General features: G+C 40.8%; 1 protein-coding gene across 1 annotated transcript; it reads left to right on the top strand.

Annotated features, from left to right (window-relative positions):
- Window positions 1-18,725: 18,725 nt before the first annotated feature.
- LOC136783022 (uncharacterized) lies at window positions 18,726-19,919 on the top strand. Its single transcript, XM_066742817.1, has one exon. It carries the CDS (start codon window positions 18,726-18,728, stop codon window positions 19,917-19,919), a length of 1,194 nt encoding a protein of 397 aa, XP_066598914.1.
- The last annotated feature ends 7,408 nt before the right edge of the window (window positions 19,920-27,327 follow it).

Here is a 27,327-nt window from a genome sequence, read left to right as displayed (position 1 = left end):
TTAAAGGATTGCCACGATGAAACGCTTTGAACCGCCTGGCGGTTATACCAACTCAAAGCTCTGCCTTCTAATTGATTCACAGCCGCGATCACCATTACCTCTTGGGGTACTTGGTACATCCGAGCTACACTAGTCACCCTTTCTAGCCATTTTTCCACACTTTCTTCTTCCCCTGCCGAAAATCTGGGGATCAACTTAGAGACGAACTTTATCTGGCTCCAGTTGGTACCCAAAATGGCGGACGAATCTCCCAAGCCGGCACCTCCTCCATCTGAACCCGAACCAGGCAGGCTGCTTCCTCTCGCTTGCCCCGGTAATGCCTGCAGTACTGCTCTGACAATTTCCTCCATGCTGCTGTGACTTGTTACAGAAACAGGGACGACCGGTCTCCCCAATTCTTGGTGTACTCGACCACTCGTATCTGCCCTCGCCTCCATATCTACCGGCTGCTCCTGGTCCACAATAGCCGACACGCTTCCGCCATCTTCTTGTCCCGGGTTTATCAGCACTCCTGTTACCGATCTACCGGCCATCTCGCCGTGATTCAGTAATCGATGCAATAAGGTCGCCCGAGGGCCCGACGAATCCACCTCCCACTGTCTTGCTACTTCCCGAAGGCCCTCCACATTTAGTAATTCCAGCTGCACCCGACTCGCACTTTGCGCCATTTCCCACACAAGTACTTGTTCGTTAATCCCACTTCTGAAATATTTGCTGTAGGTGCAAGGGTTTCAAGATTTCTATTTCTACACTTTAAATAACTATAAACCCGAATTATTGTTTATTTCTCTCATTCTTTCTTTCTACATTCCTTTTCTTCCTTTTATTTACAGGTCCCTTACTTGATCAAGACTCCGCACACACTACTCACTAATCTTCTCTTTCAAAGTCTCCTTGTTCTCCTTCGGGTTTTTCCGTATATCTCCGGATATCTCACCAATCCCTATTGCTTATTTATACTACGTTCTAAATATCAATTTACAGTATGTTCTAAATCGAGTCTTACAGTACGTTCTTAGTTGAGCTTACATTACTTTATAACTTGTGGTATGTATATACTAACATTTGTCTTGGCTCACGGACCATGCATTATGTATTTTGAAATTAGTAATTAGAAATATCTATATTGCGGTCCCTCTACAGTCTCTACCCTCTGACGTATTTCCGCCGACCAGTAGTATCAGCAGCGACTATAGCGTAGTACCCAAAATAGTACTACGCTATAGGATATGTCGCTTTTGGGTACTACGGTAGTACCGAAAGTACTACACTTGGCAACCTTGGGGGGAGGTGTTATGACTTCACCAAATTTCGGGGCAAATTTTTACCTTTTTAGATGAACTTTAAGTAAAAATCATGTGAAATAGACAAAATTTGAATTGTAGGTCAGTTAACGGCCATATTCATTGATGTTAAAGCAAAAGGAAGACTGTTATCCGATTATGGCTCAAAAGTTGATTAAGTTCAGGCAAACTTGTCCAACTCATGTGAACGCGCCTTAAGCTGGACAAATTTAAGATTTTCTTTATTATTATTGTTGAATCTCTATAAAAGAGATAATCTAAGCTTAAAATAAGCTTCCTTTCCGATTCCCGACAAAAATCGGGATGTAAATAGTAAAACTTGTCCAACTCATGTGAACGCGCCTTAAGCTGGACAAATTTAAGATTTCCTTTATTATTATTGTTGAATCTCTATAAAAGAGATAATCTAAGCTTAAAATAAGCTTCCTTTCCAATCCCCGACGAAATCGGGATGTAAATAGTAAAACTTGTCCAACTCATGTGAACGCGCCTTAAGCTGGACAAATTTAAGATTTCCTTTATTATTATTGTTGAATCTCTATAAAAGAGATAATCTAAGCTTAAAATAAGCTTCCTTTCCAATCCCCGACGAAATCGGGATGTAAATAGTAAAACTTGTCCAATTCTTGTGAACCAGGCTTAACGCTGGACAAATCTAAAACTTGTTCAATTCTTGTGAACCAGGCTTAAGGCTGGACAAATCTAAAACTTGTCCAAATTATTGGACAAAATTTCATTGTTTATAATAATTAATTAATAAAACATTTAAAACATGATAAAACAAAGCTGAAATAGTAACATACAGTTGAGCTCAATAATCTTGCGTCAGGTGAGGAGAAGTAGAAATCAGAGGGGCGAAGGGATTTCTAGGGAGTTTGTCCGCAGCTGTCAAATGGCGCGATTAACCCTAAATTTTGGATCGTAAACAAAAATAATATTTTCTTAAAACGATTGCGGAAAAGAAAGAAGTATTTTAATACATAACAGAGAAGAAAAAATATATTAGATGAGTATAAAGTAATAACAAAAATGAAAATTAATGTAAATTTTTAAGGAAATATACTTTGTGGTTATTTTACTTCTGTTACAGGCTAAACCCTATTCTTCATGAGTTTAAATCGCAGGAAAGAAATACTTAAAGACCAATGAATGAAAAAGGACTGATTTATGAAGCATTTCTGTGTGGCCCAGTCATTTCAATAATTGTGACATAATGTTATAATAGTGAAAGTGTAAGCGATTGCTGTGTATACAAAGAAATTTCATTACAAAATAATAATAATTTTGTATGATAATGTTTTGAATCCTATTATTATAAATTAAAGCTAGTTCAATTAAAATTAATTATTTTTATTTCTTCCTTAACCACACACAGATTATATACGTACAGAGTAATTACATATTCTTGTAGAACCTATCTTTAAGCTAATATAACTAAATTGTAACTATTTTATATCTGCATGTTATAACTATTTGTTTCAATGATTTTTATTATTCAAAGTGAAACAAATTGTATAAATTTTCTACTAATTTCTTATTGATTCGTCACATATGCTTCCACATCTCGTATGACATTTATTTGTCTTGAATGTTCCTTCTTCTTCTAGTTTTCAATGCATATACCAATAATTTTCTGGATATTTTTAAATATGCTCAAATATGCTTATTCTGCTGTCTAATTGTTTCTATAATAATTAAGATGATTGGTAAACTATTGCTGTATTAAATTTGAAGAATGGACACTGGACTTATTGTACTTAAATATGTTTGACCCCTCATCCACCTGATATCTTTTTCTTCTATTTGAGAGGATATTGTCGACCAATACGTTTATATATACTGCTGAGTTCAGCTTGTTTTCAGCTTCAAATTATATTTTCCAGCTACATATTTGGATATCCATTTCCAATATTCAATACTTATTTTATTATTCCTATTTGTTCATGAGACTTATCTGTCCTTAAACCTTAATTTATCCAGTCATCATATGTATATCCTATCATTTTCAGATGATTGACAAATCTTTCTATCAATCCTGACAACATTATAATAAGAGTAAGGAAATAAGAGTATTCTATATTCAAAATGTATATTCAAACACGTTGCTGGAAAACTACTTGAAGCTAAAAAATAAGATGAACTCAGTATTATACACATAACTTTTAAGGAACTTTATCTAATCAAGTATTATGAGAACATATCTCACAGAAAAGAGGCCTAATTTAAATAGCATCGTTCAAATGCCCATTTTCCAAATTTAATAAGACAATGGTTTAACTATCATTCCAATATTTATAAAATTAATTACAAATCAGCATAATCATCTTATCTGCGTGTATTTAAAAACGATAATAAAATTATTGTTATATGTTATAGACTAGAAGAAAATAGTGCAAAGGAGACATATAAATATCATACAAGCTAATATGTTCAAGGATGTGACAGACTAATAAGAAATTTGCAGAAACTCTACGTAATTTATCTCACATTCAATAATAAAAATCATTGAAACAAATAGTTATAACATGCAGATATAAAATAGTTACAATTTGGTTATATTAGCTGAAAGATAGGTTCTACAAGAATATGTAATTACTCTGTACGTATATAATCTGTGTGTGGTTAAGGAAGAAATAAAAATAATTAATTTTAATTGAACTAGCTTTAATTTATAATAATAGGAATCAAAACATTATCATACAAAATTATTATTATTTTGTAATAAAATTTCTTTGTATACACAGCAATCGCTTACACTTTCACTATTATAACATTATGTCACAATTATTGAAATGACTGGGCCACACAGAAATGCTTCATAAATCAGTCCTTTTTCATTCATTGGTCTTTAAGTATTTCTTTCCTGCGATTTAAACTCATGAAGAATAGGATTTAGCCTGTAACAGAAATAAAATAACCACAAAGTATATTTCCTTAAAAATTTACATTAATTTTCATTTTTGTTATTAATTTATACTCATCTAATATATTTTTTCTTCTCTGTTATGTATTAAAATCCTTCTTTCTTTTCCGCAATCGTTTTAAGAAAATATTATTTTTGTTTACGATCCAAAATTTAGGGTTAATCGCGCCATTTGACACCTGCGGACAAACTCCCTAGAAATTCCTTCGCCCCTCTGATTTCTACTTCCCCTCGCCTGACGCAAGATTATTGGGCTCAACTGTACTACAGTAAAAATTCAAATGGTTAAGGTTTCATGAAAATTTGTCCAAGTCTTGTAAACCCGCCCTAAGGTTACAGCGCCTCTAGCGGCCGAAAATGTAACTAGAGTACTTATTAGGTAGCTGCACGGCCCGGAGGAGCTCAGTTCGTCTCTCGGACTGCTCTGGAGTAGTCATAAAGGAACCTGTTAGCTTCTGAGCTCGGTTCCCTATAGGAAAAGGAGAGACATAGGGTAGAGGTTAGGGGTCAGAGTAGGTACTCTGCTATTAGGCAGTATGGCCCGTCCGTAGAAGCTTCTGAGCTCCGTAATGGGTTAGGTCCTTAGATAGGCTAGAATAGGATCCCTGTAGGGTTCACGTAAGTAGCGTGATTTAGATTAACCGAATTAAATTGTCGGGTATATTCAAATTTTGTAAAACTTTTATGTATTAATAGAATTATTATTATCCTTATACATATGTCAATGCGAATCATTATTAGATTGAGAATGGAGCGACCTGCCCCTGTGCCAAAGATAACTTCAATAGTTAATCTGCGTGGGATACACAAGGTCACTATGACCTATTCGTCCTCAAGCGACGCTAGTGACGTCAATACTGCAAGTGTTCCTGAGTCTTCTAACAAAACGAAGTAGAGCCGTTTAAATTCGTCTACTTCCTAAGTCCAATCAGTTCTATTTCATTTTAAAAGATTACTAAAATCTCAAAGCAGCACATTATTTAATCAAGATATAGTTTATATTTTTATTTTATTTTACAAATCAACCTGAGGTTATCCTTTATTTTCGTTCGATCGACCCTAGACACAGATTAAAGGGTTAAACTAAATAAGCTTCCTGGTAAAGCGGATCAGCCAGAAGCAATTAAATCATATTAGAAGAAAAGTTTTAGTTAAAGGGCAGGTGGATTTTCATTGGTTGCTCGAATTCTAAAAGCAGGCTACCAAATGAATAACCAACCTGTCTGCGTACGTACCTTTTATTTCTTGGGTGCCGAAGGACAAGAAATTTGTGATTTGTGCTACGAGTTGTTACCTGGTTCAGATCAAGAGGAGTTCACCATTTTCCAACACCACGCACAACACCCTCTGGTTCTATAAATAGAACCAAATGTTATTACTGCAGAGAAGAGTGTTCTATTAAATATTGCACCGAACAACCGACTTCCAGTGAGCCTAAGTATTAAGCTTTGTTAATTTTAAGAAAAATTAACTGGTGGCAGCAACTACACGTAAATTACAAGCCGCAGCCATAACACTCCTCGATGATTTCCAGAAAGCACACTATCACTGATTTTGCATTTAAACACTTGTGAATTTAAACAAATTAGGTATTAACCTACGTTTCTTCAAAACACTGGTGAATTTGACACTTTTGAAATGTTTGAAGTAGGGTGATTAATAGTGGTCGAAACGAATTATTGATTATTCTATCTCTCTGTGTCTCTCTTTTCAGCCTACTTCAAACAGTTCAAAAAGTGTCAAATTGACCGGTGTTTTGAAGAAACGTAGGTTAACACCTAATTTGCTTAAATTCGCGAGTTCTTAAATGCAAAATCAATGATAGTGTGCATTCTGGAAATCATCGAGGAGCCAGTTTGAAGCTTTTTCAAAAACTTCGGTATAAAGGAACTTGGAGAACAATAATGGGTGTTCGAGATTGGGAGGAGCAGAAAATGTTGCGAAGTAGATTCCGCATTTCTCTGTTATATCTCCCATCTCTATTGCGCTCACAATAGACGGCTAGACCGACAGCGTCTAGCCGCTCTATCTGTCTCTCTCTCCGCGGCGCGCTTGCGCGTCTTCTGGCCCTGGCGCGTCGCGACCGCGAAGCGACACTACTTGCGCGCTTGGCCACTAGGTGGCCAGCGCCCGCGGCAGCTCTCTCGCTGGCAAGATTAGTGTCGCGTAATTATATAGATGGGTCCTTGATAAGGACCCATCGCACCTCAGCCTTGCTCGACCGCTGCTACCCGCAGCAACAGCAGCAGTTTTTTGCGCCTTCTTGGCAACTCGCCTCAACGGCATTTTTGGACGCCTTCACGGCCAGCAAACGAGCGCCTCCACCGGCGAACTCCAAGGGTCCACTACTTTGGTAAGTATCACCCAAGCACCCACTGCCAACCAAGAGGGGACTACCCCTCTGCGGCATTTCCTCCCTCCTAAGGGAAATTTCTCCGGGGACTGCCCGGGAGAAGTCCACCCTCTCCTTCCCCTCCACACTGCCTCCGAGGACTACCTCGGACCCAGTGTTCCGACCCTCAAATCCAGGGCTCTCGACGAGTCGGGTAGGGGAAGGGGTAGATTCACCCTAGGGGTGGGGGTGGCTCGGAGCCACCATAGCTCTGGGAGAAGGGGGCTGAGGGGTAAGGGGACTTCCCCTTCCCTAAATCCACCTCTCCTACTTCGCTTCCTCCCGTGGCTGGGGATTTTACTAGGGAATACCCTAGGAAAAATTGTCCAGTCAGGGAGTTTCTAAGTCCGCGTTCCCTCCTGGGGAATTTTGAGTCTTGGGGTTCTGGGGAATCTTCTGCGAAAAGAAATTCCCCAGAATTTAACGGCAGCAAATTCCCTAGGCTTTCGCCATTGTAAATATCGCGGTTTTTCTTGTACATAAAAATACTTTGTAAACGTTTGTATATTTTTTTATTTATTTGAATAAAAAACACTTTTACCTATTACCTCTGCCTTGAATATTTTACTCTAGAATAAGACCTTCCTTTCTGACCACAGGTTCGGAGCCAACTTGGGGCACTGTTTCGCACAAATTTTTGGTCCTTCGAGCCGGATTTCCGGCAAAAAACGTTCGAAGTGCATCAGTGTTTTTAAGTTGGAGATTCTGACTGGGTTAAGATTGTGGTTTGTTCTGGAATAGAGATTCAAGATGACTACGCCTAGCTCAGGGGAATTACTAGAAGCGATCAATTACGTGCCCATGATTCGGGATGAATTCGTTCGGTTGGTCGTTAACATTAAGAAACGTGGAGTACGCAACTTCACCCTCCCTTTCTTGGAGGATAGGCTTGCGGCCGTCGAGAAGTGGCTTAAGGTGTTGCATAAAACTCACGTTAAGATCACTACTCATACTAAACCGGCTGAATTAGCTAAAATGGATTACGTAACCGAAAGCTGGTATGAAGCGGCCCTTGATGCCCATAGTGACGCGGAAGAATACATCCTAGGACATTTAGATGAACTTCGCTCCAATCAGGTGATGCCAGCATCAGGTCCCACGGCGCCTTCAGGCGAAATAAACCACATTAGGCTTCCAATTATCGATTTGCCGAAGTTTTCCGGGGATTATTTAGAATGGAACAACTTTTATGAAACATTCAGTTCCATTGTTCATGAAAAGGCATATGTCTCCGGGCGAGACAAGTTCCACTATCTAAAATCTTGCTTGCAAGGTGAAGCGGCTACGGTTATTAAATCTTTAGCGATCACCTCCGAGAACTATGAGATAGCATGGGACACTCTAGTAGCTAGGTATACTGACAGACGAATGATCACGGATACGTTCTTGGACCAGATCTCGCAAGTACCCACGCTTCGGGGTGACAATTTTAAAGTTCTCAAGGAAGTTAGGGACTCGGTCACGGTTGCGCTCAACGCCCTCAAAACTATGGGTTACGGCGTCGATCATTGGGATCCCATCATTGTTCATTCACTGAAGAACAAACTGGATGACACCCTCCGCTTTGCCTGGGAGATGTATCTGGGAAGCAGCAAGGATTATCCCACCTTTCTTCAATTTTCGGAGTTTCTAACGCGTCACATTAACTCTTTGCAATCATTAGGCAACAAACCTAAGACTTCCAAAAAGGAATCGGGGAAATCCTTGAAGTCACACGCTGCGAGTGTGAATAGTACCGGTTGTGCTCACTGTGGTAGTAACCATCTCTTGTATCAGTGCAAGGACTACCTTGCATTGACCCCTCAGGCTCGATCAAAGTTTGCATTTTCACAGAACCTCTGCATCAACTGCCTGAGGCCAGGGCATAGTTGCTCCAATTGTTCTTCTTCGTCACGATGCAGGAAATGTAGTAAAATGCATCATACGTTGTTGCATTTTGACTAATCTGGCACCGGGGGGAGCAAGTCACGGGGGACTACCCCTGCGACAAACTCCGCTTCCGAGCCTGAACCTTCTAGCTCGCATTTGACAACGCATCTTAGCGTTACCGATACACGATCAGTCCTATTGGCCACGTTCTCTGCCAGGATTGATGCTCATGACGGTTCTCGTGTTATAGTCCGCGGTTTAGTTGACCCGGGCTCAGAAACTTCCTTTATCTCAGAAAAGTTAGCTCAGCAGTTACGAGTACCGCGACAACGTATCAACGCTACCATCCATGGAGTGAATTCGGCTCAAACCGTGCGAGCGGAGGCACAGATTACCCTTCATTCTCTCAAACGACACGGTGCTTCATTGGATGTAACCGCAATAATCTTATCAAAGATTACTCCATATCTACCTCCGTCTTATTCTCCGTCATCTATTCCAGCACTAAACGGAATTGAGCTCGCAGATACTTTCGCTTCTACCAAGGTTCCAATTGATGTGCTCCTTGGTGCAGATTATCTTGCTGAGGTGGTAGAAGGTCCGTACATTCGTTGTCCTGATCATTCAGTACTTGCTCAGCAGACGATTTTCGGGTGGATCGTAGCCGGAGTCTTATCCAAGGCTGGTCGCTCCCATAGTTACACGGTTCATCATTGCTTTGACTTCGAAAACACTCTTCGCGACTTCTGGGAACTGGAAGAAGTTCCTGAGGTCAAACCCATGTCCACAGAGGACTCCCTCTGTGAACAACATTTTGTGGATACGGTATCACGCACCCCTTCGGGTCGTTTTATCGTTGCCTTACCTTTTCGATCCGACCTCGAAAGCCATAATCTAGGTTCTTCTTCTCGGGTAGCAGAGAAAACTTTATCAAGAATACTTCGGCGATTGGATACTTCTCCAGAACAGGCTGAAAGTTATTCTCAATTCTTACAGGAGTATCTTCTGTTGGGACATATGTCTCCTGTTCCTAGGAACTCTGACTTTCGCGTCTTCCTGCCTCATCATGCAGTATTCAAGACCGAGAATCAGAAGACCAAGATTCGCGTTGTATTCAACGCATCATCTAAAACTTCTACTGGCGTCTCGCTTAACGATACGTTATTCATTGGACCCAAGCTCCAACAGGACATCACGCGGATCCTAATGAATTGGCGTTCCTTTCGATATGTAGGCGTCACTGACATTGTTAAAATGTTCAGACAGATTCTTGTGCGTTTTGAGGACCGCAAGTATCAGAACATTTTATGGAAGTCTGATTCCGGTGAGCTTCAGGCCTTCGAACTCAACACGGTGACCTACGGTACTGGACCGGCACCTTTCCTATCCTCGCGAGTTTTGCGCGAATTAGCTTACACGGACGGAGCTAAATTCCCTCTCGCGCAGGATGTGTTGTTAAATTCTACTTATGTAGACGATATACTTTTTGGGGCCCATGACTTACAGCAACTTAGTTCGGTTAGGAAACAACTCATCGCTCTACTGGCAAAAGGGGGCTTCTCCTTAAGCAAATGGGCATTCAACCAACCGGGGTCTTCCCCGCTTGAACCTACCGAGCTGCATTCTTTCTTTGAGGATCCTGCTGGATCAAGTAAAGTCTTGGGCATATATTGGGATCACGGGGATGATAGCTTCCGCTTCCTTGTTTCTCCTTCACACATTGGTGTACTAACCAAACGCATCCTCTTATCAGAGAATGCTAAGATCTTCGATCCATTGGGATGGATTTCTCCAATAATCATCACTCTAAAGCAGTTAATGCAATCCACCTGGTTGCTTAAACTCTCTTGGGATGAAGAAATTCCTGAGCCTATTAAGTCAAAATGGCTCAAGTGCTATGAGCATCTCCGAGACTTACAGACGTTACGGATTCCACGGTGGACCGGACAATCACTTACTACTGGAAAGTGCGAATTAATTGGATTTTGTGACGCCTCAGAACTTGCGTACGGCGCAGTCGTTTATGAACGCCTCACTGATGAGGACGCTAAACTCTCGGTACATTTAGTAATGTCCAAAACAAAGGTCGCTCCGATCAAGACCACTTCAATCCCTCGTCTGGAGTTGGTCGCAGCTGCCCTTCTAGTCAAGTTATTGGTTCACGTCAAGGGAAGCTTGGTCGGGAGTTGTGATGCGATTCGTTGCTATTCGGATTCGCAAGTCGCTTTAGCCTGGATAGCAAAGCAACCTGTGCATTGGAAGACGTTTGTGGCTAATCGCGTTTCATATATCCAAACACATTTATCGGAAGCCAGCTGGCATCATGTACCCACTAAGTTGAATCCTGCAGACTTGTGCTCAAGAGGAACCAGTGCTCAACAGTTATCAGAGGACTCACTTTAGTGGCATGGGCCTGCTTTTCTCCGTGAGCACACCGCAAATCCCGTTCAGGTCTTTGAAACCGCAGAAGAAAGTCGGAAGGTAGCGTTAACCGCTCAATTCGACACAACTGAGTGTTGGTTTTTTGATAAGTTTTCGTCTTGGTCTAAACTGGTCCGAGTTATGGCCTATGTTCTTCGATTTGTCCAGCGGACCAGAAAAAACGGCCAATGGGAGGACTCCCTCCTGTCTGCAACGGAAATTCGCAGTTCGATTGAAGCCTTGGTAAAGGTTGTTCAACGAACGCACTTCGCGAGCGAAATCTCAGCCTTGAATCATGGGTTACGTATACCGTCGCGGTCAAAGCTTCTTTCCTTACATCCGGTCATTGATTCACAAGGAATCCTAAGAATAGGGGGGCGGCTTCGGAACGCCGAAATTTCTGAACAAATGAAACACCCCATTATTCTTCCGGATTGCCACTTAACGGCCATTCTTATTAGGCAAACTCACCTAGAGACACTTCACGGGGGACTCCAATTAACCTTGTCCACGTTGCGACAAAGGTTTTGGGTCGTGAATGCGCGAAATCTAGTAAAATCATGTGTTCATAAATGCATCACGCGTGTTCGCGAACGCGCTAAACTCGGCAGCCAACTTATGGGTTCACTTCCTGCCGCTCGGGTTTCTCGCAGTTTCACTTTCGAACACACCGGAGTAGACTATGCCGGGCCCTTTTCGGTGAAATTACATCACGGTCGTAATGCAAAAGCCATAAAATGCTACGTGGCCGTGTTCGTATGTCTATCTACCCGTGCTGTTCACTTAGAACTCGTCTCCAGACTGGACACCGAGGCCTTCCTCGCCGCGCTAACTCGATTTATCTCTCGTCGTGGAAAACCCGTCGTCATGTATTCGGACAACGGCCTTAATTTTCAAGGAGCGGACGCTGAACTAAAACGCGCCTACCGATGCTCCTTAGAAGCTGCATGCGCTCAGAACACCGATTCCATCAGTAAAATCGAGTGGAAATTCATTCCGGTCGCTACTCCCCACTGGGGCGGTCTTTGGGAAAGTGCCGTGAAAAGCATGAAGCACCACCTGAAGCGCTCCCTCGGAGTTTTCGTGCCTAATTTCGAGGAAATGGCCACACTATTGACCAAGATTGAGGCCTGTTTAAATTCACGACCTATATCGCGGTTACATGATGATCCAGAGTCGTTAGACGTACTCACTCCGGGGCATTTTTTGTCAGGACGGGCGTTAAATTCCCCACCTGAATTATCCACCTTGGATTTACGAGAATCATCATTAAACCGCTGGCAAACCGTAAATCGAATCACCGAGACCTTTTGGAAGAAGTGGTCTTCCGAATACTTACACACTCTGCAACATAGGCCGAAATGGCAGAACTCTAACTCTGAATTCGGTGAAGGAGATTTGGTGCTTGTCAAAGTACCTAACAATCCTCCCCGTATGTGGACCTTGGGGCGGATTCTCAAACTAGTTCCTGGGGTGGACGGAGTAGCTCGCGTAGCTGTCCTTAAAACCGCGAGAAAAGAGATTCAACGGAGTCTCTCGCAACTCTGTAAACTCCCCTCTTAGCCCTCACTTTGGGTCGTATCAGGGTCTAGCTTCACCCTACTTTCCGGCATCCTGGGACTCTTCAGGTTGTCATCTCTCCTTCTCAAGCTTCCTGGGACTCTTCAGGTTGCTTAACTTTCTTTTCCTGGTTTCCTGGGACTCTTCAGGTTACCACCTCCTCTCTCGGGCGTCCTGGAACTCTTCAGGTCGTCCTGTTTCCTGTTCCAAACCTTCAGGAACACTTATGATCTCCGCCATGTCTTTTCTTCCAAAACTCCAAAAATACTTACTGAGTCTTCGTACTCTTCATTTACCTTTTTGGTGCAGTGAGATTTGATCATGGCGGATTATCCCTGGGCTCACCTATTGGGCATCGGATATGAGGACGAGGGGGATGATGTCCTCGAGTTACATGCCCCCCGGGAGGAGTCTGAATTTCGGCGGCTTTTCGGCCATATTCTCCCGGAGGGGCAAAAGGAGACGCCGGCACAGCCACCACCTCCAACCCCAGCAGCACGACCGCGGACGAGACGGCAGAGGCCCGTCATCGCCTCAAAGAAGAGCATTGCCTCGGCGAACTGGTCTGGGAAAGTCCTCGACGATCCCAGCGCCAGGGAGCTCGAGCGCAATGCTCAAAAAATCAGAGTCCGGGCATTCGGGCAGGAGATAGAGGTGCCCCTCTATACGGCCCTGAAGTTGCGCCGCTGGAAGGCCTGGGCTCCGCAGGGCAAAATAACCCTGCGGTGGTCGCCGGCCCTAGAGCTTCATTCAGCGAAGCTGCATATGAAGCTGAAAAAATAGTCGTCTCGTCCTTATCTGTTTTATATCTTTTATTTTATTTTTTTTTGTAAATAAATTTGGTTTAAACTGATTACACTCTTTCTTCCTTGTCTTGACGCTATCGCGTCAACGGGGGGAGTTTGTTCGAGATTGGGAGGAGCAGAAAATGTTGCGAAGTAGATTCCGCATTTCTCTGTTATATCTCCCATCTCTATTGCGCTCACAATAGACGGCTAGACCGACAGCGTCTAACCGCTCTATCTGTCTCTCTCTCCGCGGCGCGCTTGCGCGTCTTCTGGCCCTGGCGCGTCGCGGCCGCGAAGCGACACTACTTGCGCGCTTGGCCACTAGGTGGCCAGCGCCCGCGGCAGCTCTCTCGCTGGCAAGATTAGTGTCGCGTAATTATATAGATGGGTCCTTGATAAGGACCCATCGCACCTCAGCCTTGCTCGACCGCTGCTACCCGCAGCAACAGCAGCAGTTTTTTGCGCCTTCTTGGCAACTCGCCTCAACGGCATTTTTGGACGCCTTCACGACCAGCAAACGAGCGCCTCCACCGGCGAACTCCAAGGGTCGACTACTTTGGTAAGTATCACCCAAGCACCCACTGCCAACCAAGAGGGGACTACCCCTCTGCGGCATTTCCTCCCTCCTAAGGGAAATTTCTTCGGGGACTGCCCGGGAGAAGTCCACCCTCTCCTTCCCCTCCACACTGCCTCCGAGGACTACCTCGGACCCAGTGTTCCGACCCTCAAATCCAGGGCTCTCGACGAGTCGGGTAGGGGGAGGGGTAGATTCACCCTAGGGGTGGGGGTGGCTCGGAGCCACCATAGCTCTGGGAGAAGGGGGCTGAGGGGTAAGGGGACTTCCCCTTCCCTAAATCCACCTCTCCTACTTCGCTTCCTCCCGTGGCTGGGGATTTTACTAAGGAATACCCTAGGAAAAATTGTCCAGTCAGGGAGTTTCTAAGTCCGCGTTCCCTCCTGGGGAATTTTGAGTCTTGGGGTTCTGGGGAATCTTCTGCGAAAAGAAATTCCCCAGAATTTAACGGCAGCAAATTCCCTAGGCTTTCGCCATTGTAAATATCGCGGTTTTTCTTGTACATAAAAATACTTTGTAAACGTTTGTATATTTTTTTATTTATTTGAATAAAAAACACTTTTACCTATTACCTCTGCCTTGAATATTTTACTCTAGAATAAGACCTTCCTTTCTGACCACAGGTTCGGAGCCAACTTGGGGCACTGTTTCGCACAATGGGTAAGTTTAATTTTTTCTATCATCAATGAATTGATTTTAAATCATTCTTTTTACCTTCGTTTGTAGAAAGAAAATGCCTTGATGTGTTTCCTATTAAATTATCAGTACGGTCGCGTGGCACCTTAGCTTTTGATACTTTCCTTTTCATTCTATATTCTCCCTCTTTCCATCAATTCAGTCAATGATACTTGTATTGAATTGATTTGGAATTGTAATGAAAAAGATTTTGCTATTCTTAAAATTAATCTAATAGCCAAATTAATGAAATAAATAGCAAATGTATTATCGCGCGCGATCGATAATTTTTACATTCTAGTGGGGTGTTCGTCAATTGTTTTTTTACTTTCTGCGCTTTATTATGCACTGTTACGTCCCTAACCAATTAATCCCTAAAAATTAAAATTATTTTATTAAAAGAAATAGGATAATTTAATGTGATCCCATATGCCAGAATCTGCAGGCACCGTCGCCGGGACCTTATCTTTGCCTACGTTTGCATCTTGCATCGTGCGACTGTAAGTCCGTGAGAGAATTCTACCTCCCACTCACTCTAAGATGCTTTAATTTTTATTGGTCAAAGATAGGATGAATTGATTTTATAAATGTTTTGATTGGCTTAGCCATCTCCCTGGATCACGATCCAGAACCCGGCGTCGACTAATTCGATTAGCTTTTAAGATAGTGCTAATTGTACCTTCAACTAGAACAGTCTTGGAAGACTCTCATATATATTTGTTCCAGTTAATAAATAAAAACCATTAAAAATCATCGAAGTCTGCTCAACTAAGTGTTATCCCTCAATACAAAAATCCTCCATCGAATTTCCTACAACTACTACCAGCTGGTAGGCAGCGGACATTGGAGCCCACAACAAAAACTGTTCCTGAGTTTACCACACAATTCAGGACGTAACAATTGGTGTCAGAAGTGGGATACCGCTTTTTGGGAAAATCATCGAGGACTTGCAATAATATTTGATAACTCGCTGGACAACGCTGAATGAAGCATCTTATCGCCTATCCAACACTGAATTGGAATCAACATCGAATTAGCCGTCTTGCCAAATTCTGCTTGGGTAACCTCTTCCAACGACTGCAACTTCAACCAACGATTGCACCGTATCATCGCTCATCGACGACTCTACTGACTCTACTCACCTCGCTATTCCACGACTAAATAGTAAGTCTAAATATCAATATGCCTGACGAGCACGGTCCTTATGCGAGTAGATCGATCCCCTCGGGGAATCAATCCGTCAGAGAACGTTCCGTCGCGAATATTAGTTGTTCCGATCAGAGAAACATCGTTAAAAGCGTAATCGAGGGTCTTCCCAGTTATGACGGGACCGACCCATTAGATCTAAACAGACTAGTTAAGAAAATACTTAATGCAAGGACATACGTGAACAAAGTTGACGAAGAAGAATTAGTTTTCCAAGCGATTAAACACTGCGGAGAAAAAGTGCAGCAACGACTAAAACCGTTAAATATCGAAACGTTGCAAGGACTTGCCGACGCGCTATCTGAAAATTTCCGCCGCGGAGATGAACTCGTAGAGCATATAGAAGAAGCAGTAAAACTCGATCTTCAAGACGGAGAATCCATAGCCGATCTCGCGTGCCGTTTTCGAAAACTAGCTTTGATATTAATAAAATACACGGAAGAATATAAATGCTTGTCTGCCTCGGCATTTATTAATAGATTTATTGCAAAACTGTATCATCGAGCACTTCCGGAAATAATCAAGAATTTCCTAAGCAATTCTTACCCGACACTAGAGGGAATAATAGAAGACGGATTTAAACTGGCCGATAGACATTCAATAAGCCGAGAAAAGAAATTTTTTAGATCGAACAAATCGAAGGAAAGTTTTAGGATAGCAATGGCAACTCCGACCGTGAAAACGAGAGACAAATGCGATCATTGTACGAGAACCAATCACTCATCGGAGGATTGCTGGTTTAAAGACAAGCAACCCAAAAAGGAGTCACAAAATACTGATTCCAATAGTGAAAAGAAGACCGGAGACAAGAAACTAATTGTGTATAGATATTGTAAAAAGGCCGGTCATGCGATCGATGAGTGTAGAATCCGAATTCGAAATAATGAAAAAGAAATAAAAATCAAAAAAACTTGAGTCAAGATTCGGGAAACGGAAAAAACCCTCCACGTTCGAACGTGGAGTCGAGCCCACAAAATTAGTAGAAAACGAAATTCAGCCTGCGTTAATCGCCCAGTGTAAATTTGCCAAAGCCTTAGAGAACATAAATCCTCCTACTCTCCTTTTAAATTCCAAGGAACTAAAAAACCCAAAATCCAAATTCCTAATAGACAGTGGTTCACAATTGAACCTCATCAAGTACTCCGAAATCAGGGAACCCTCTCTTATCAACTCACAAGAGATTTATACACTTAATGGGATATCCGAAAAAGACCAGCCCAAAAGGCTGGGTCACCTCAATCTCACTATCCAAAATCAACCCTGTCGGTTTCATGTTATATCGGACGAACTACCTATCCCTTACGCCGGAATTTTAGGAAGTCCTCTGCTCACCAAACAAGGTGGGAAATTAGATTTCAAAAATAAGTACTTGGAACTCGGAGGAGTAATCATTCCTTTCCTTGATAAGGAAAGGGTCCTCTTAAAGGCTAGGCACAAAACCCTAATGTACGTGAGGACTAGCGAATCGGAACTTAGAGAAGGCTATTTGCCTCCACTAAAAATTCAAGACGGTATTCTTGTAGGAGAAGCATTAGTTACTAACGATAATGGCATCGCCTACGTATACGCTGTTAATAGTCTCGACAAGGACGTAGAATTAGATGTACCCGTAATTTCACTGTATCCATTCGATACGAGTATAGACGAGGATAATCAAGAGAATGCCATTAGCTCTCCTAACGGTCCTATTAACCAAAATAGACCAGAGAGAATTTTGGAACTCATAAGGTTAGATCATCTAAACTCCGAAGAGAAAGAACACGTGATGGAGATCGTCACTGAATTTGAAGATATATTTTATCTACCAGGCGAACCCCTCAAGGCCACGAGCGCTACCACTCACCGAATCCTTACGGTGGACAATATTCCCATTAATACCAGGCAATATAGATTTCCCCCTGCTCAAAAGGCAGAGATTCAAGAACAAGTTTCAAATTTGCTAGAATTTAACATAATAGAGCAATCAAAGTCACCGTACAATTCACCACTATGGATTGTTCCCAAAAAGCCCGACTCAAAAGGAAACAAAAGGTGGAGATTAGTCATAGATTATAGGAAATTGAATGAGAAAACGATAGGTGATGCCTATCCTATTCCCCTCATCACCGATATCCTGGATCAACTGGGAGGTGCCAAATACTTCTCAATTCTAGATCTTGCGTCGGGATTCCATCAAATTGAAATGCACCCAGACGACAAACAAAAGACATCCTTCACCACTCCTAACGGTCACTACGAATTTAATAGAATGCCCTTTGGGTTGAAAAATGCCCCCGCGACCTTCCAAAGATTAATGGATCAGATACTACGCGGTCTACAAGGCAACGAATTATTCGTGTATATGGACGACATAGTTATTTATGCCCGAACACTCGAGGAACACGCTAAGAAATTCGAGAAACTCGCGGAACGTCTCAGAGAAGCAAACTTACACTTACAAATTGATAAATCCGAATTCTTACGCACCGAGGTAAAATACCTAGGGCACGTCATTTCCGCCGATGGAGTCAAGCCTAATCCAGATACAATCAAAGCCGTAAAAGAATTTCCGACTCCGAAAAGTCGCAAAAACGTCAGGGAATTCCTAGGCTTGGCTGGATATTACAGACGCTTTATTAAAAACTTCGCTGAGTTAGCCAAACCATTATGGGATCTAACAAGTAAAAACGTAACGTTCGAATGGACACCTTCCCAACAGGAAGCTTTCACGTCTTTACGGGATAGACTCTGCGAGGCACCAATTCTCCAATACCCCGACTTTGAAAAGCAATTAATCGTTACTACCGACGCATCAGGTTACGCGCTTGGAGCTATTTTATCACAAGGAGAAATTGGTCAAGACAGGCCCATAGCCTTTGCTTCGCGCGTCCTAAACAAAGCCGAGCAAAATTACTCTACTACAGAAAAGGAAATGGCAGCCACAGTGTTTGCCCTCAAAACTTTCAGACCTTATCTGTATGGTAGGCCGTTTATACTTAACACCGACCATCGACCTTTAGCTTAGGTACAAAATATGAACGACCCCACGTCGCGTGTAATGAGATGGAGAGAGAGGCTCAAAGAGTTCGACTTCAAAATAGTCTATAAATCCGGCAAAAATAATACTAACGCCGACGCTTTATCTCGAAACCCCATCGAAACAGCAGAAGTATACTGGAATTCCTCCAAGAAAACCTCTGGACAATCTACTTCTAGGCAACTAACATCATCTTCAACCAGAACTAGCACTGGAACGACTAGAAGAGTTCCTGCGCAAGGAGTAGCGCCTTTACCTAGGCCTGATCAACCAAAGGAAGGGACGTCAGCTACATTAAAAATGCAATCTGGAACTTCTTCGACCTCGGCACCAAAAACTGGAACTGTATCTAAGAAGAAAGTCGTCCTGAATGTTCCACCCAGGAAACCTGCTGCAAAGACGGATACCACCAAACCTAAATCCATTTTAAAATCGGCAAAACCCAGCGTCAACAAAGACCCCGATTATAAAGCCTCCTCCTACTCACAACAACAAATTTTGCGGGGAAAATCAGATGCTAATTCTAGCGAACCAAGAGATTGGTCTCGCTATCAATTAAGGGAAAGAAACAAAATCCCAAAAACTCTTAAGGGTCTAGAATCAGAATCCTATCAAAATAAAACAATCGATAGTGAATTAGAAACGACTATCGAACCAAGCTCGGAAAGGTCAATCGCCCAAGATTCTGACAGCACCGGAGAAACGCGTCCGAATACCACGAGTAATTCGCAATTAAATAACAGCGAAATCACGATGGACCGAGATACTATCTCGCGAAACGATTTAATCGACCCCAAACAACCTCAGAAGTCAAGTGAATCGCCAATCATTAACACAAGAAACGAAGCCGGACTACCTTCCAGTACTCCCCTACGCAGAATCACCAAATCAAACGAATTAATTAGACCTAATGAGACTACTATTGCCCCTTCTACCAATGCCCTGTTCACGCCAGGAACAGAAAATGATACTGATAATTTTGCAGATTCATCTACCGAGACGATCAAAGAAACGATTACTCATAAAGAGGATGATTATTCTCTTCATATCCAGAACTATATAATTCTCGGACTAATCCATTTGCATATCTCCAAGACTCTCCTAGCTACTTCCACGAAGAGTCAGCTGACGCGTCATCGATCTCTAGCTGTGCTTCGTATAACTCGGAGAATGACGCAAGAAAAGAATTAGGTGATCCGGAACTCAACAATTTAAAAAAAAACATAATCATATCAAGAGATAACTTAACCATGAGAAAGGACCATATAATATATTTAATTAGAACCAACGGGTCACTATTAAATTCGATAGGAAATCCCAAAATAAAGCAAACAAACTATCCCATCGGTACAGTCACTGTACAAGAGAAAGGTAATTTTAAAGTCATATATGTTTCTATACTTGACATCTCTACAAATGTCCCTAACGAAACTGACCTACGTATTGCTTTCTCCGCTTTAAAAACTGAAATGGTTAAAAATAATCTTTTCTCTGCCAGAATATCGAACTATCAAGAAAGATTTGGTACCACTACTTGGAACAGAATGATAACTTTACTAAAAAATGCCATGCAAGATAGCGACATAATAATCACTGTTTGCCAAGAGTTAATCACTATACTGTCACTCGAAGATAGAGACGAAATTATGAAAGAAAATCACTCGTCACCCTTGGGAAGACACAAGGGAATGGTTAAAACCTATGCCAGGATAAGGAAAAATTATTATTGGAATAATATGAAGGCTGACATCGAAGCCTTCATCAGAACCTGTGAGGTTTGTCAACGAAAAAAATTGGTCCGAATAAAAACAAAACAACCAATAATACTCACAGATACTCCCATGGAACCTTTCGATAAAATTGCCATGGATGTAGTAGGACCCTTCGAAATTTCTGAAAAAGGAAATCGATATATACTAACTATGCAAGACCCTTTAACCAAATACAGCCTCGCCATCCCTCTATCCAGAGCCACCGCTGACGATATAGCCAACGCACTATTGGAACATTTAATCCTCAAGTTTGGCTGCCCAAAGATTATCCTAACCGATCAAGGTACAAATTTTGTAGGGAAAATCATGAAAAGCATGACAAAATCCTTGCAAATTGAACAGATCAGGACCACGGCCTTTCACCCTCAATCCAACGGATGTCTCGAAAGAAGTCACCAAGTATTGGTTGACTACCTCAAGAGCTATACCAACAGGAAAGACTGGGACAAGTGGATAACCACTGCCGTATTCAATTACAATACCAGTAAGCACGAAGCCACTGGATATACTCCCATTGAGTTAGCCTTTGGTAAACCTGCACGAATCCCTTCCAAATTTCCTTCCTTGGATAATGCAATTACAGTGGACGAGTATACGCAAAATCGAAAAAACCGTTATCTTGAAACGCTAAACGACGCTCGTACGCGCCTCGAGAGGTCTAAATTAAAATCGAAAGAAAGGTATGACAAAAACGTAAACCCCGTCGTATTCGAACCGGGACAGTACGTCTACCTTACAAACAATATCAAGCATGGTAAACTAGATGATAATTATAAGGGACCTTATCTCATAACTAAAGTCATTCCAGAATGTAATAATTTAGAAATAGAAATGTCTAAGAATAAGAAAAAAATCGTTCATTGCGATAGAGTTAAGTTAGCCTTTACTAAGTAGCATGACATTTTCAGATGACAATGTACCACGCAGTTCTCGTCACGCTGACGCTGTGTGCAATAAGATCATGCTCAGGTTTCATCGCCTTCGACTGTGGAACGCCAATTACAGAAATAAGTAATTTCAATGCAATAAAATTAGAAGAATGCGTGGAACCTATTCCGAAACCTAAGGTCACCCAAACTAAAATCCAACTCCTACAGTCCCAAAATTTCCATTCGATACCTGTCAAACAATGCAAAATTGAAGTGAAAAGATTAATTTATCATTGTGGAATGCACTCCCACATTTCCATGGTAAATTTAGGACTCGCGGAATACATAGAGGATACCTCTCGCGAAGCTTGTCTAAAAATATTTCATACCAACATGTATAACGGGAAAAACATTATTTTCAACCAAATACCAATTATCGGAACTACTTCTCGTGCCGTGACGTTCGCCGGATCTGTGACTAACGAAGGCACTTGCCAAGGCGAAAGATATTCGGATTACTACGGGTCTTGGAATAACGTCATCGTCACCGGAGTAATTAAATTCACGATATTAGAATATGATGCTCAGATCAATTTATTGACGAATCAAATCGTACTACGCTCTGGAGTTCGTTGCACTTATCTAGAAGGCCACTGCCTAGACACAGAAGGCGGTAATACTTACTGGGACGTAATTCAAACGGACCAATGCAAATTCTCGTACTACAACGTGCTTTATGAGGGGCCCGCGGAAAACATTAGGGGAGACACACTAGAAAAACTAGGCCAAGAAATCTATTCAGTTGCTATAGGGGATACTTCCTTTGCCCTAGCCGTCAGTACCTACCAAATGGTATGCGGATATAAAATACAGAAAACCGAACACCCTACTCTATTTATTATAGACGATAAGGACGGTAAATTCTTTACTAAAAGGACTTCTCTAGCTACGCGAGATATGGACATTCTGTCATATGTGAATTCTAAAATAGTCTACGTCGAAAAGAAAATGAGAAACCAGATCGCGAAATTATATAATCTACTCATGGTAGAACAATGTAAAATTAAAAATGAACTCCTGAAAACTCAATTAGGCTATCAACCTCAGTTTCCTGCTTATTTCGCGTATTTATTTATGAGAAAATTTGGTTATACGTCAATTAGAACCGGAGACACTATTCGCATTGTCAAATGTTTACCGGTAGAAGTAAGTCTACGCGAAACTACTGAGTGTTATAATCAGCTACCAGTCTTCAAGGGCAATGACAGTTACTTCATGACCCCCATAACAAAAATATTACTTAAAAATGGAGATAATACCGAATGCAATAAAATTCTCGCATCTACCTTTCTTATCAATAACACATGGCTCGAATTTACGCCGCAAGTCAGTAGGGCTATCCCACCTATGAAATTAATTGCGTCGCCCTCTCCAAATTTCACATACGAATCGCCTCATAACTTGGCCGCGAGTGGAATTTATTCCAACCAAGACATACTAAGACTACATGAAAATATTATGTTTCTGATGGAAAAACCCGCTATAATTCATACTATATCTCGCTAAGCCACAGGGCACAATGACGGGAATCATAACCTACGAATTATTAATGTGCTAGATGAGGCAACACTCCAGAGCCAAATAAAAAAATCATGGGACAAGTTCTTTAATTTTCTAAACTCAATCGGAAATATTAGTGCCGCATTATTAGGAATCTTCTTAATAATTAAAGCAATAAAATTCGTATTAGATGCTCTAATAAATGGATACGCTATCCATTCGGTGGTAGGATGGAGCGTTTGGTTACTCGCCGCCATATGGAATACCTTAGCTAATTTTGTAATACATACTAAATCAAGAAAACCAAATTCAGACGTAGAGAACCCCGTGGAAAACGAACAGGGAAATAGGACGTACGCTATCCCTATCGCCCCCTCCACTAAACCAAAGCGCAACGAGTCCTTTAAACCTATTTCCCATGACCTACCTCAGCCGATTCCTCGTCAAGAGATGCCTCACCTTAACCCACCTATTTCTCAAGACCTGTACCCTAGATTATAAATTTAAGCGCATCATAAACATTTTATATAAATGTAAGCAAATCAAAGCGATCCTTCGCTTCTAGCCTACTGTATGTAAGCTTAATAACTTTTAAGTCACTCGACACAGGTCGACATACCAATACATTATAATCAAACCATGTAATTATTCTAGAATTAAGTTAAGGACTACAGCATTGTGGCTTATGCGATTAACATCTTAAACAAATGATCGAGGACGATCTATCTCTAAGGAGGGAAGTGTTACGTCCCTAACCAATTAATCCCTAAAAATTAAAATTATTTTATTAAAAGAAATAGGATAATTGAATGTGATCCCATATGCCAGAATCTGCAGGCACCGTCGCCGGGACCTTATCTTTGCCTACGTTTGCATCTTGCATCGTGCGACTGTAAGTCCGTGAGAGAATTCTACCTCCCACTCACTCTAAGATGCTTTAATTCTTATTGGTCAAAGATAGGATGAATTGATTTTATAAATGTTTTGATTGGCTTAGCCATCTCCCTGGATCACGATCCAGAACCCGGCGTCGACTAATTCGATTAGCTTTTAAGATAGTGCTAATTGTACCTTCAACTAGAACAGTCTTGGAAGACTCTCATATATATTTGTTACAGTTAATAAATAAAAACCATTAAAAATCATCGAAGTCTGCTCAACTAAGTGTTATCCCTCAATACAAAAATCCTCCATCGAATTTCCTACAACTACTACCAGCTGGTAGGCAGCGGACATTGGAGCCCACAACAAAAACTGTTCCTGAGTTTACCACACAATTCAGGACGTAACAGCACAGTTAAAGTCGTTCGAAAAGGACCGAAAAAGGGTGAGTTTTAAATGGAAATAACTTTTAAACCCCTTGAACGATTCGAACAAAATTTTACACGTGCATTTGGATGGTCACCCCGAACCTCCAGTTACGAGAAAAGGTGGTCGTTTCGTTACACCCTGTATGCTAAATGACTACTATAATTTAATTTAAAAAGAGGTCATTTAGGATATTTGTTATGATAATACCTGGTACTGACAAATACGGAATATAATTACCAAAATGTAGCTGTTGTACTAGCATTACGAGTCCCATAAGGTTTTGAATGCGGTAAAATAATAATGTGAAATTAAGATAGATACACACAAAGAGACTTTTGTACAGAATAACCGAAGCCTCTGGTACTTGTGACTATATTCATAAATTGAGATTTCTGAACAACAAATATTTTATTCTAAAATCAATATCGGAGTAGCTCTTAGCTTTTCTACATTCTTTGAGTGTAATATTTATACTTGGAGAAAAGGATTAATCAAGTTATATAAAGAAATGGATTTAACAATTTCTTAAAATTTATATGTATCATTAATGTTTACATATATATTGTAGGACTTATACATGGAAACACGTTAATAAATTTATAAATGGATACCCCTTCATTTTCTTTTACGTATAGCACGTACAGCCTTACCGAGATTTTTCTTATATTAATCTGGAAAAAAAAGTATTTTAATCTATCATAAAATTAGTTTGTAATGACGACATATTGATTGATGCCCCCAAAGCAGCAGTAAATTGCGAAGGGTCCTTAAGTCACATCTCAAAATTTTATTACGTATTACTTTTGCAAGTCCCATAGGTCACTGCATTGAATTGCTACATTTAATAAAACCAGCTCAACAGCTTTGTGAATTATGAATGACATTAATCATTGATATTCTTACAATATGAAAAATCAATGAAAATTGAGTGATTTTTCAACAAAAATAATTTTTAGGAATAGAGTGGTTATATTCACAGACGATGTTCAAATTCAAAGATATACTCAGTTTTTTGATGAGAATACGCAGCTTAAAGGGATTTTCAATCGTTTTTACATCCCAGACACTTTACGCATACTTCTTCATAGTAAAAAAAGGAGAAACTGCCATCCGTATTTTGCGTATAATGGGTCATGGACAATTTTTGGAGCACAAACTATCAAATGACTTCATTTTGTATTTTCAAGCTGCAAGGGCTAAACGGTTTCTGTGCTTTCCATGTTAAAGAAACAAATTTGACATTAAGCCAAAAACAAAAGGACACTTTGAATTGCTGCAATTTGATAAAGGTGGTTTTCTGGATTAACATCACAAACCATAACAGCCGTGTCTCTTAACACTGCTGTTAGTTTGAAGTCAATTGGAGAGAATTTAATGTACCAATATCATCATGAGTTCACTTTTATTCAATTACGTGTCTACCATTCCTTTTTGCAGTTATGAATTATCTACATAATAGCATAATCCAATATTACCTGAATCATAAAAAATTGCAAGGCTGCAGAAAACATTTTTTAAAATCACTTACTGACTCTCTTTTCACAAAATTTTTGAAGATTACCTGAGTCTAAATAATGTGATATGTACATTGATGTTTTTGCATCTTTACAGATCAGCAGAGCAGAGGATACACTATACTGGTGGTAACTTAATAGATGAGGGTAAATATACTTTTGTGGTATATCCACCGCAATTCTTAAATCTGATGGTTTGTCATCCCAGCCATTATGTGCCTGCTAATAAGTACCTAATCTGCTTGCCAATCAATTTTTCTTTGCATGTACTCTTGAAATTGACTTTGCGCACCATCCAAATTTAACCAAAGTATCTGTAACAAATGATATTAGTCACAAAGCATCGCGTTCCAGTGCATTTTATACATAAAGATTAATTTTTACTTATCTGAAACAGATTTGAACATAACCATCCAGTTGACCTGCCAAAATTTGTGTTTACATAAACCTTGCTTTTACTACTTAGGCCCCGTTCCACTATTGACTGCGAGTACTGAAAAGCTATATTTAATGTCACGCAAACTATAGATTACTAGTACTCACAGTAAATAACGTTACGCGCCCTTAATCGTACAAGACAAGCCAGCCGCAGAGTTGCCAGAAATGAGCTTTTTTGCAACAGAAACAGTTGAACAGGGAGGGCAAACACACAAAGCCGTAAGCCCCTATGAGTGTGAAGTGGCTATTGCGCCAGTCAAGAGGAGAAGGTAGGGGTTACTCACACTTCATAGGCCATATCCATGTGATCAGCATTCTCCTGAAAACTGCTGAGGAATAGTGAAGTTGAGTGAAGCCAGATCTTGCCTCTCTGTGTATACCTTAAATGCTGCGTTTACCCAAAAAGTCGAAGCAAATAAAAATCCTTTTCCTAAATTAGTTTTTAATTGTTATAAAATGCTTATATGTAGCCATTAATTTAGTAGATTTGGTAATAAATGCAACAAATGCGTTCTTATAACAATAAATAAGCAGTTGAGGTACAGTAAACTTAACGTTTTTATATTAACCTGCTAACAAATGCATTTTTTTATTTATTATTTAGTCTAATAAGTTAATGGTTATTAAAAAAAATTCCATGTGTAATGAAAAAAAATTTAAAAAGTTTAAACTTCACCGAGACTCGAACACGAGCCCGCCGTGTGACAAACGGCAACCTTACCGTCGGCGCTACAGAGCTCATTTGTTATACCAGAAGCAAAACAGCCTTTTAAAGACTGACTACTATTCTTTCACTTACTCATCATAAACGATCAAGAATTAGCTGCAATAATAAATACATTTATCTCCACAGCATTATTGCACTAAATTTATTATGTTTTTAATTTGAAGCATACATTTTACATGAAGATACGATACTTTAAGGGTATTAATGCAGTACTCTAAATACAAAAATATTGTTGTGGTTCAATCGCTGATTCACGACAAACTCGAAATTCTTTTTGTACAATAAAGTTTATTGACGTTTGATTTACAATGTTTCCTTTTATACAAATTGATAACCAGAGCTATGAGCTAGATAATTATAGTTTTTAAGAGACAAAGGATTGCCTGGTTAAGGTTAAGAAATAAGAGG

Source organism: Prorops nasuta, unplaced genomic scaffold (assembly GCF_024137725.1).
Source record: "Prorops nasuta isolate Cenicafe-Biocafe unplaced genomic scaffold, Cenicafe_Pnas_1.2 PNAS00031, whole genome shotgun sequence".
Lineage (NCBI taxonomy): Eukaryota > Metazoa > Arthropoda > Insecta > Hymenoptera > Bethylidae > Prorops > Prorops nasuta.
Note: the sequence above shows the minus strand (reverse complement) of the source record. Positions and strands in the feature narration are given on the sequence as shown.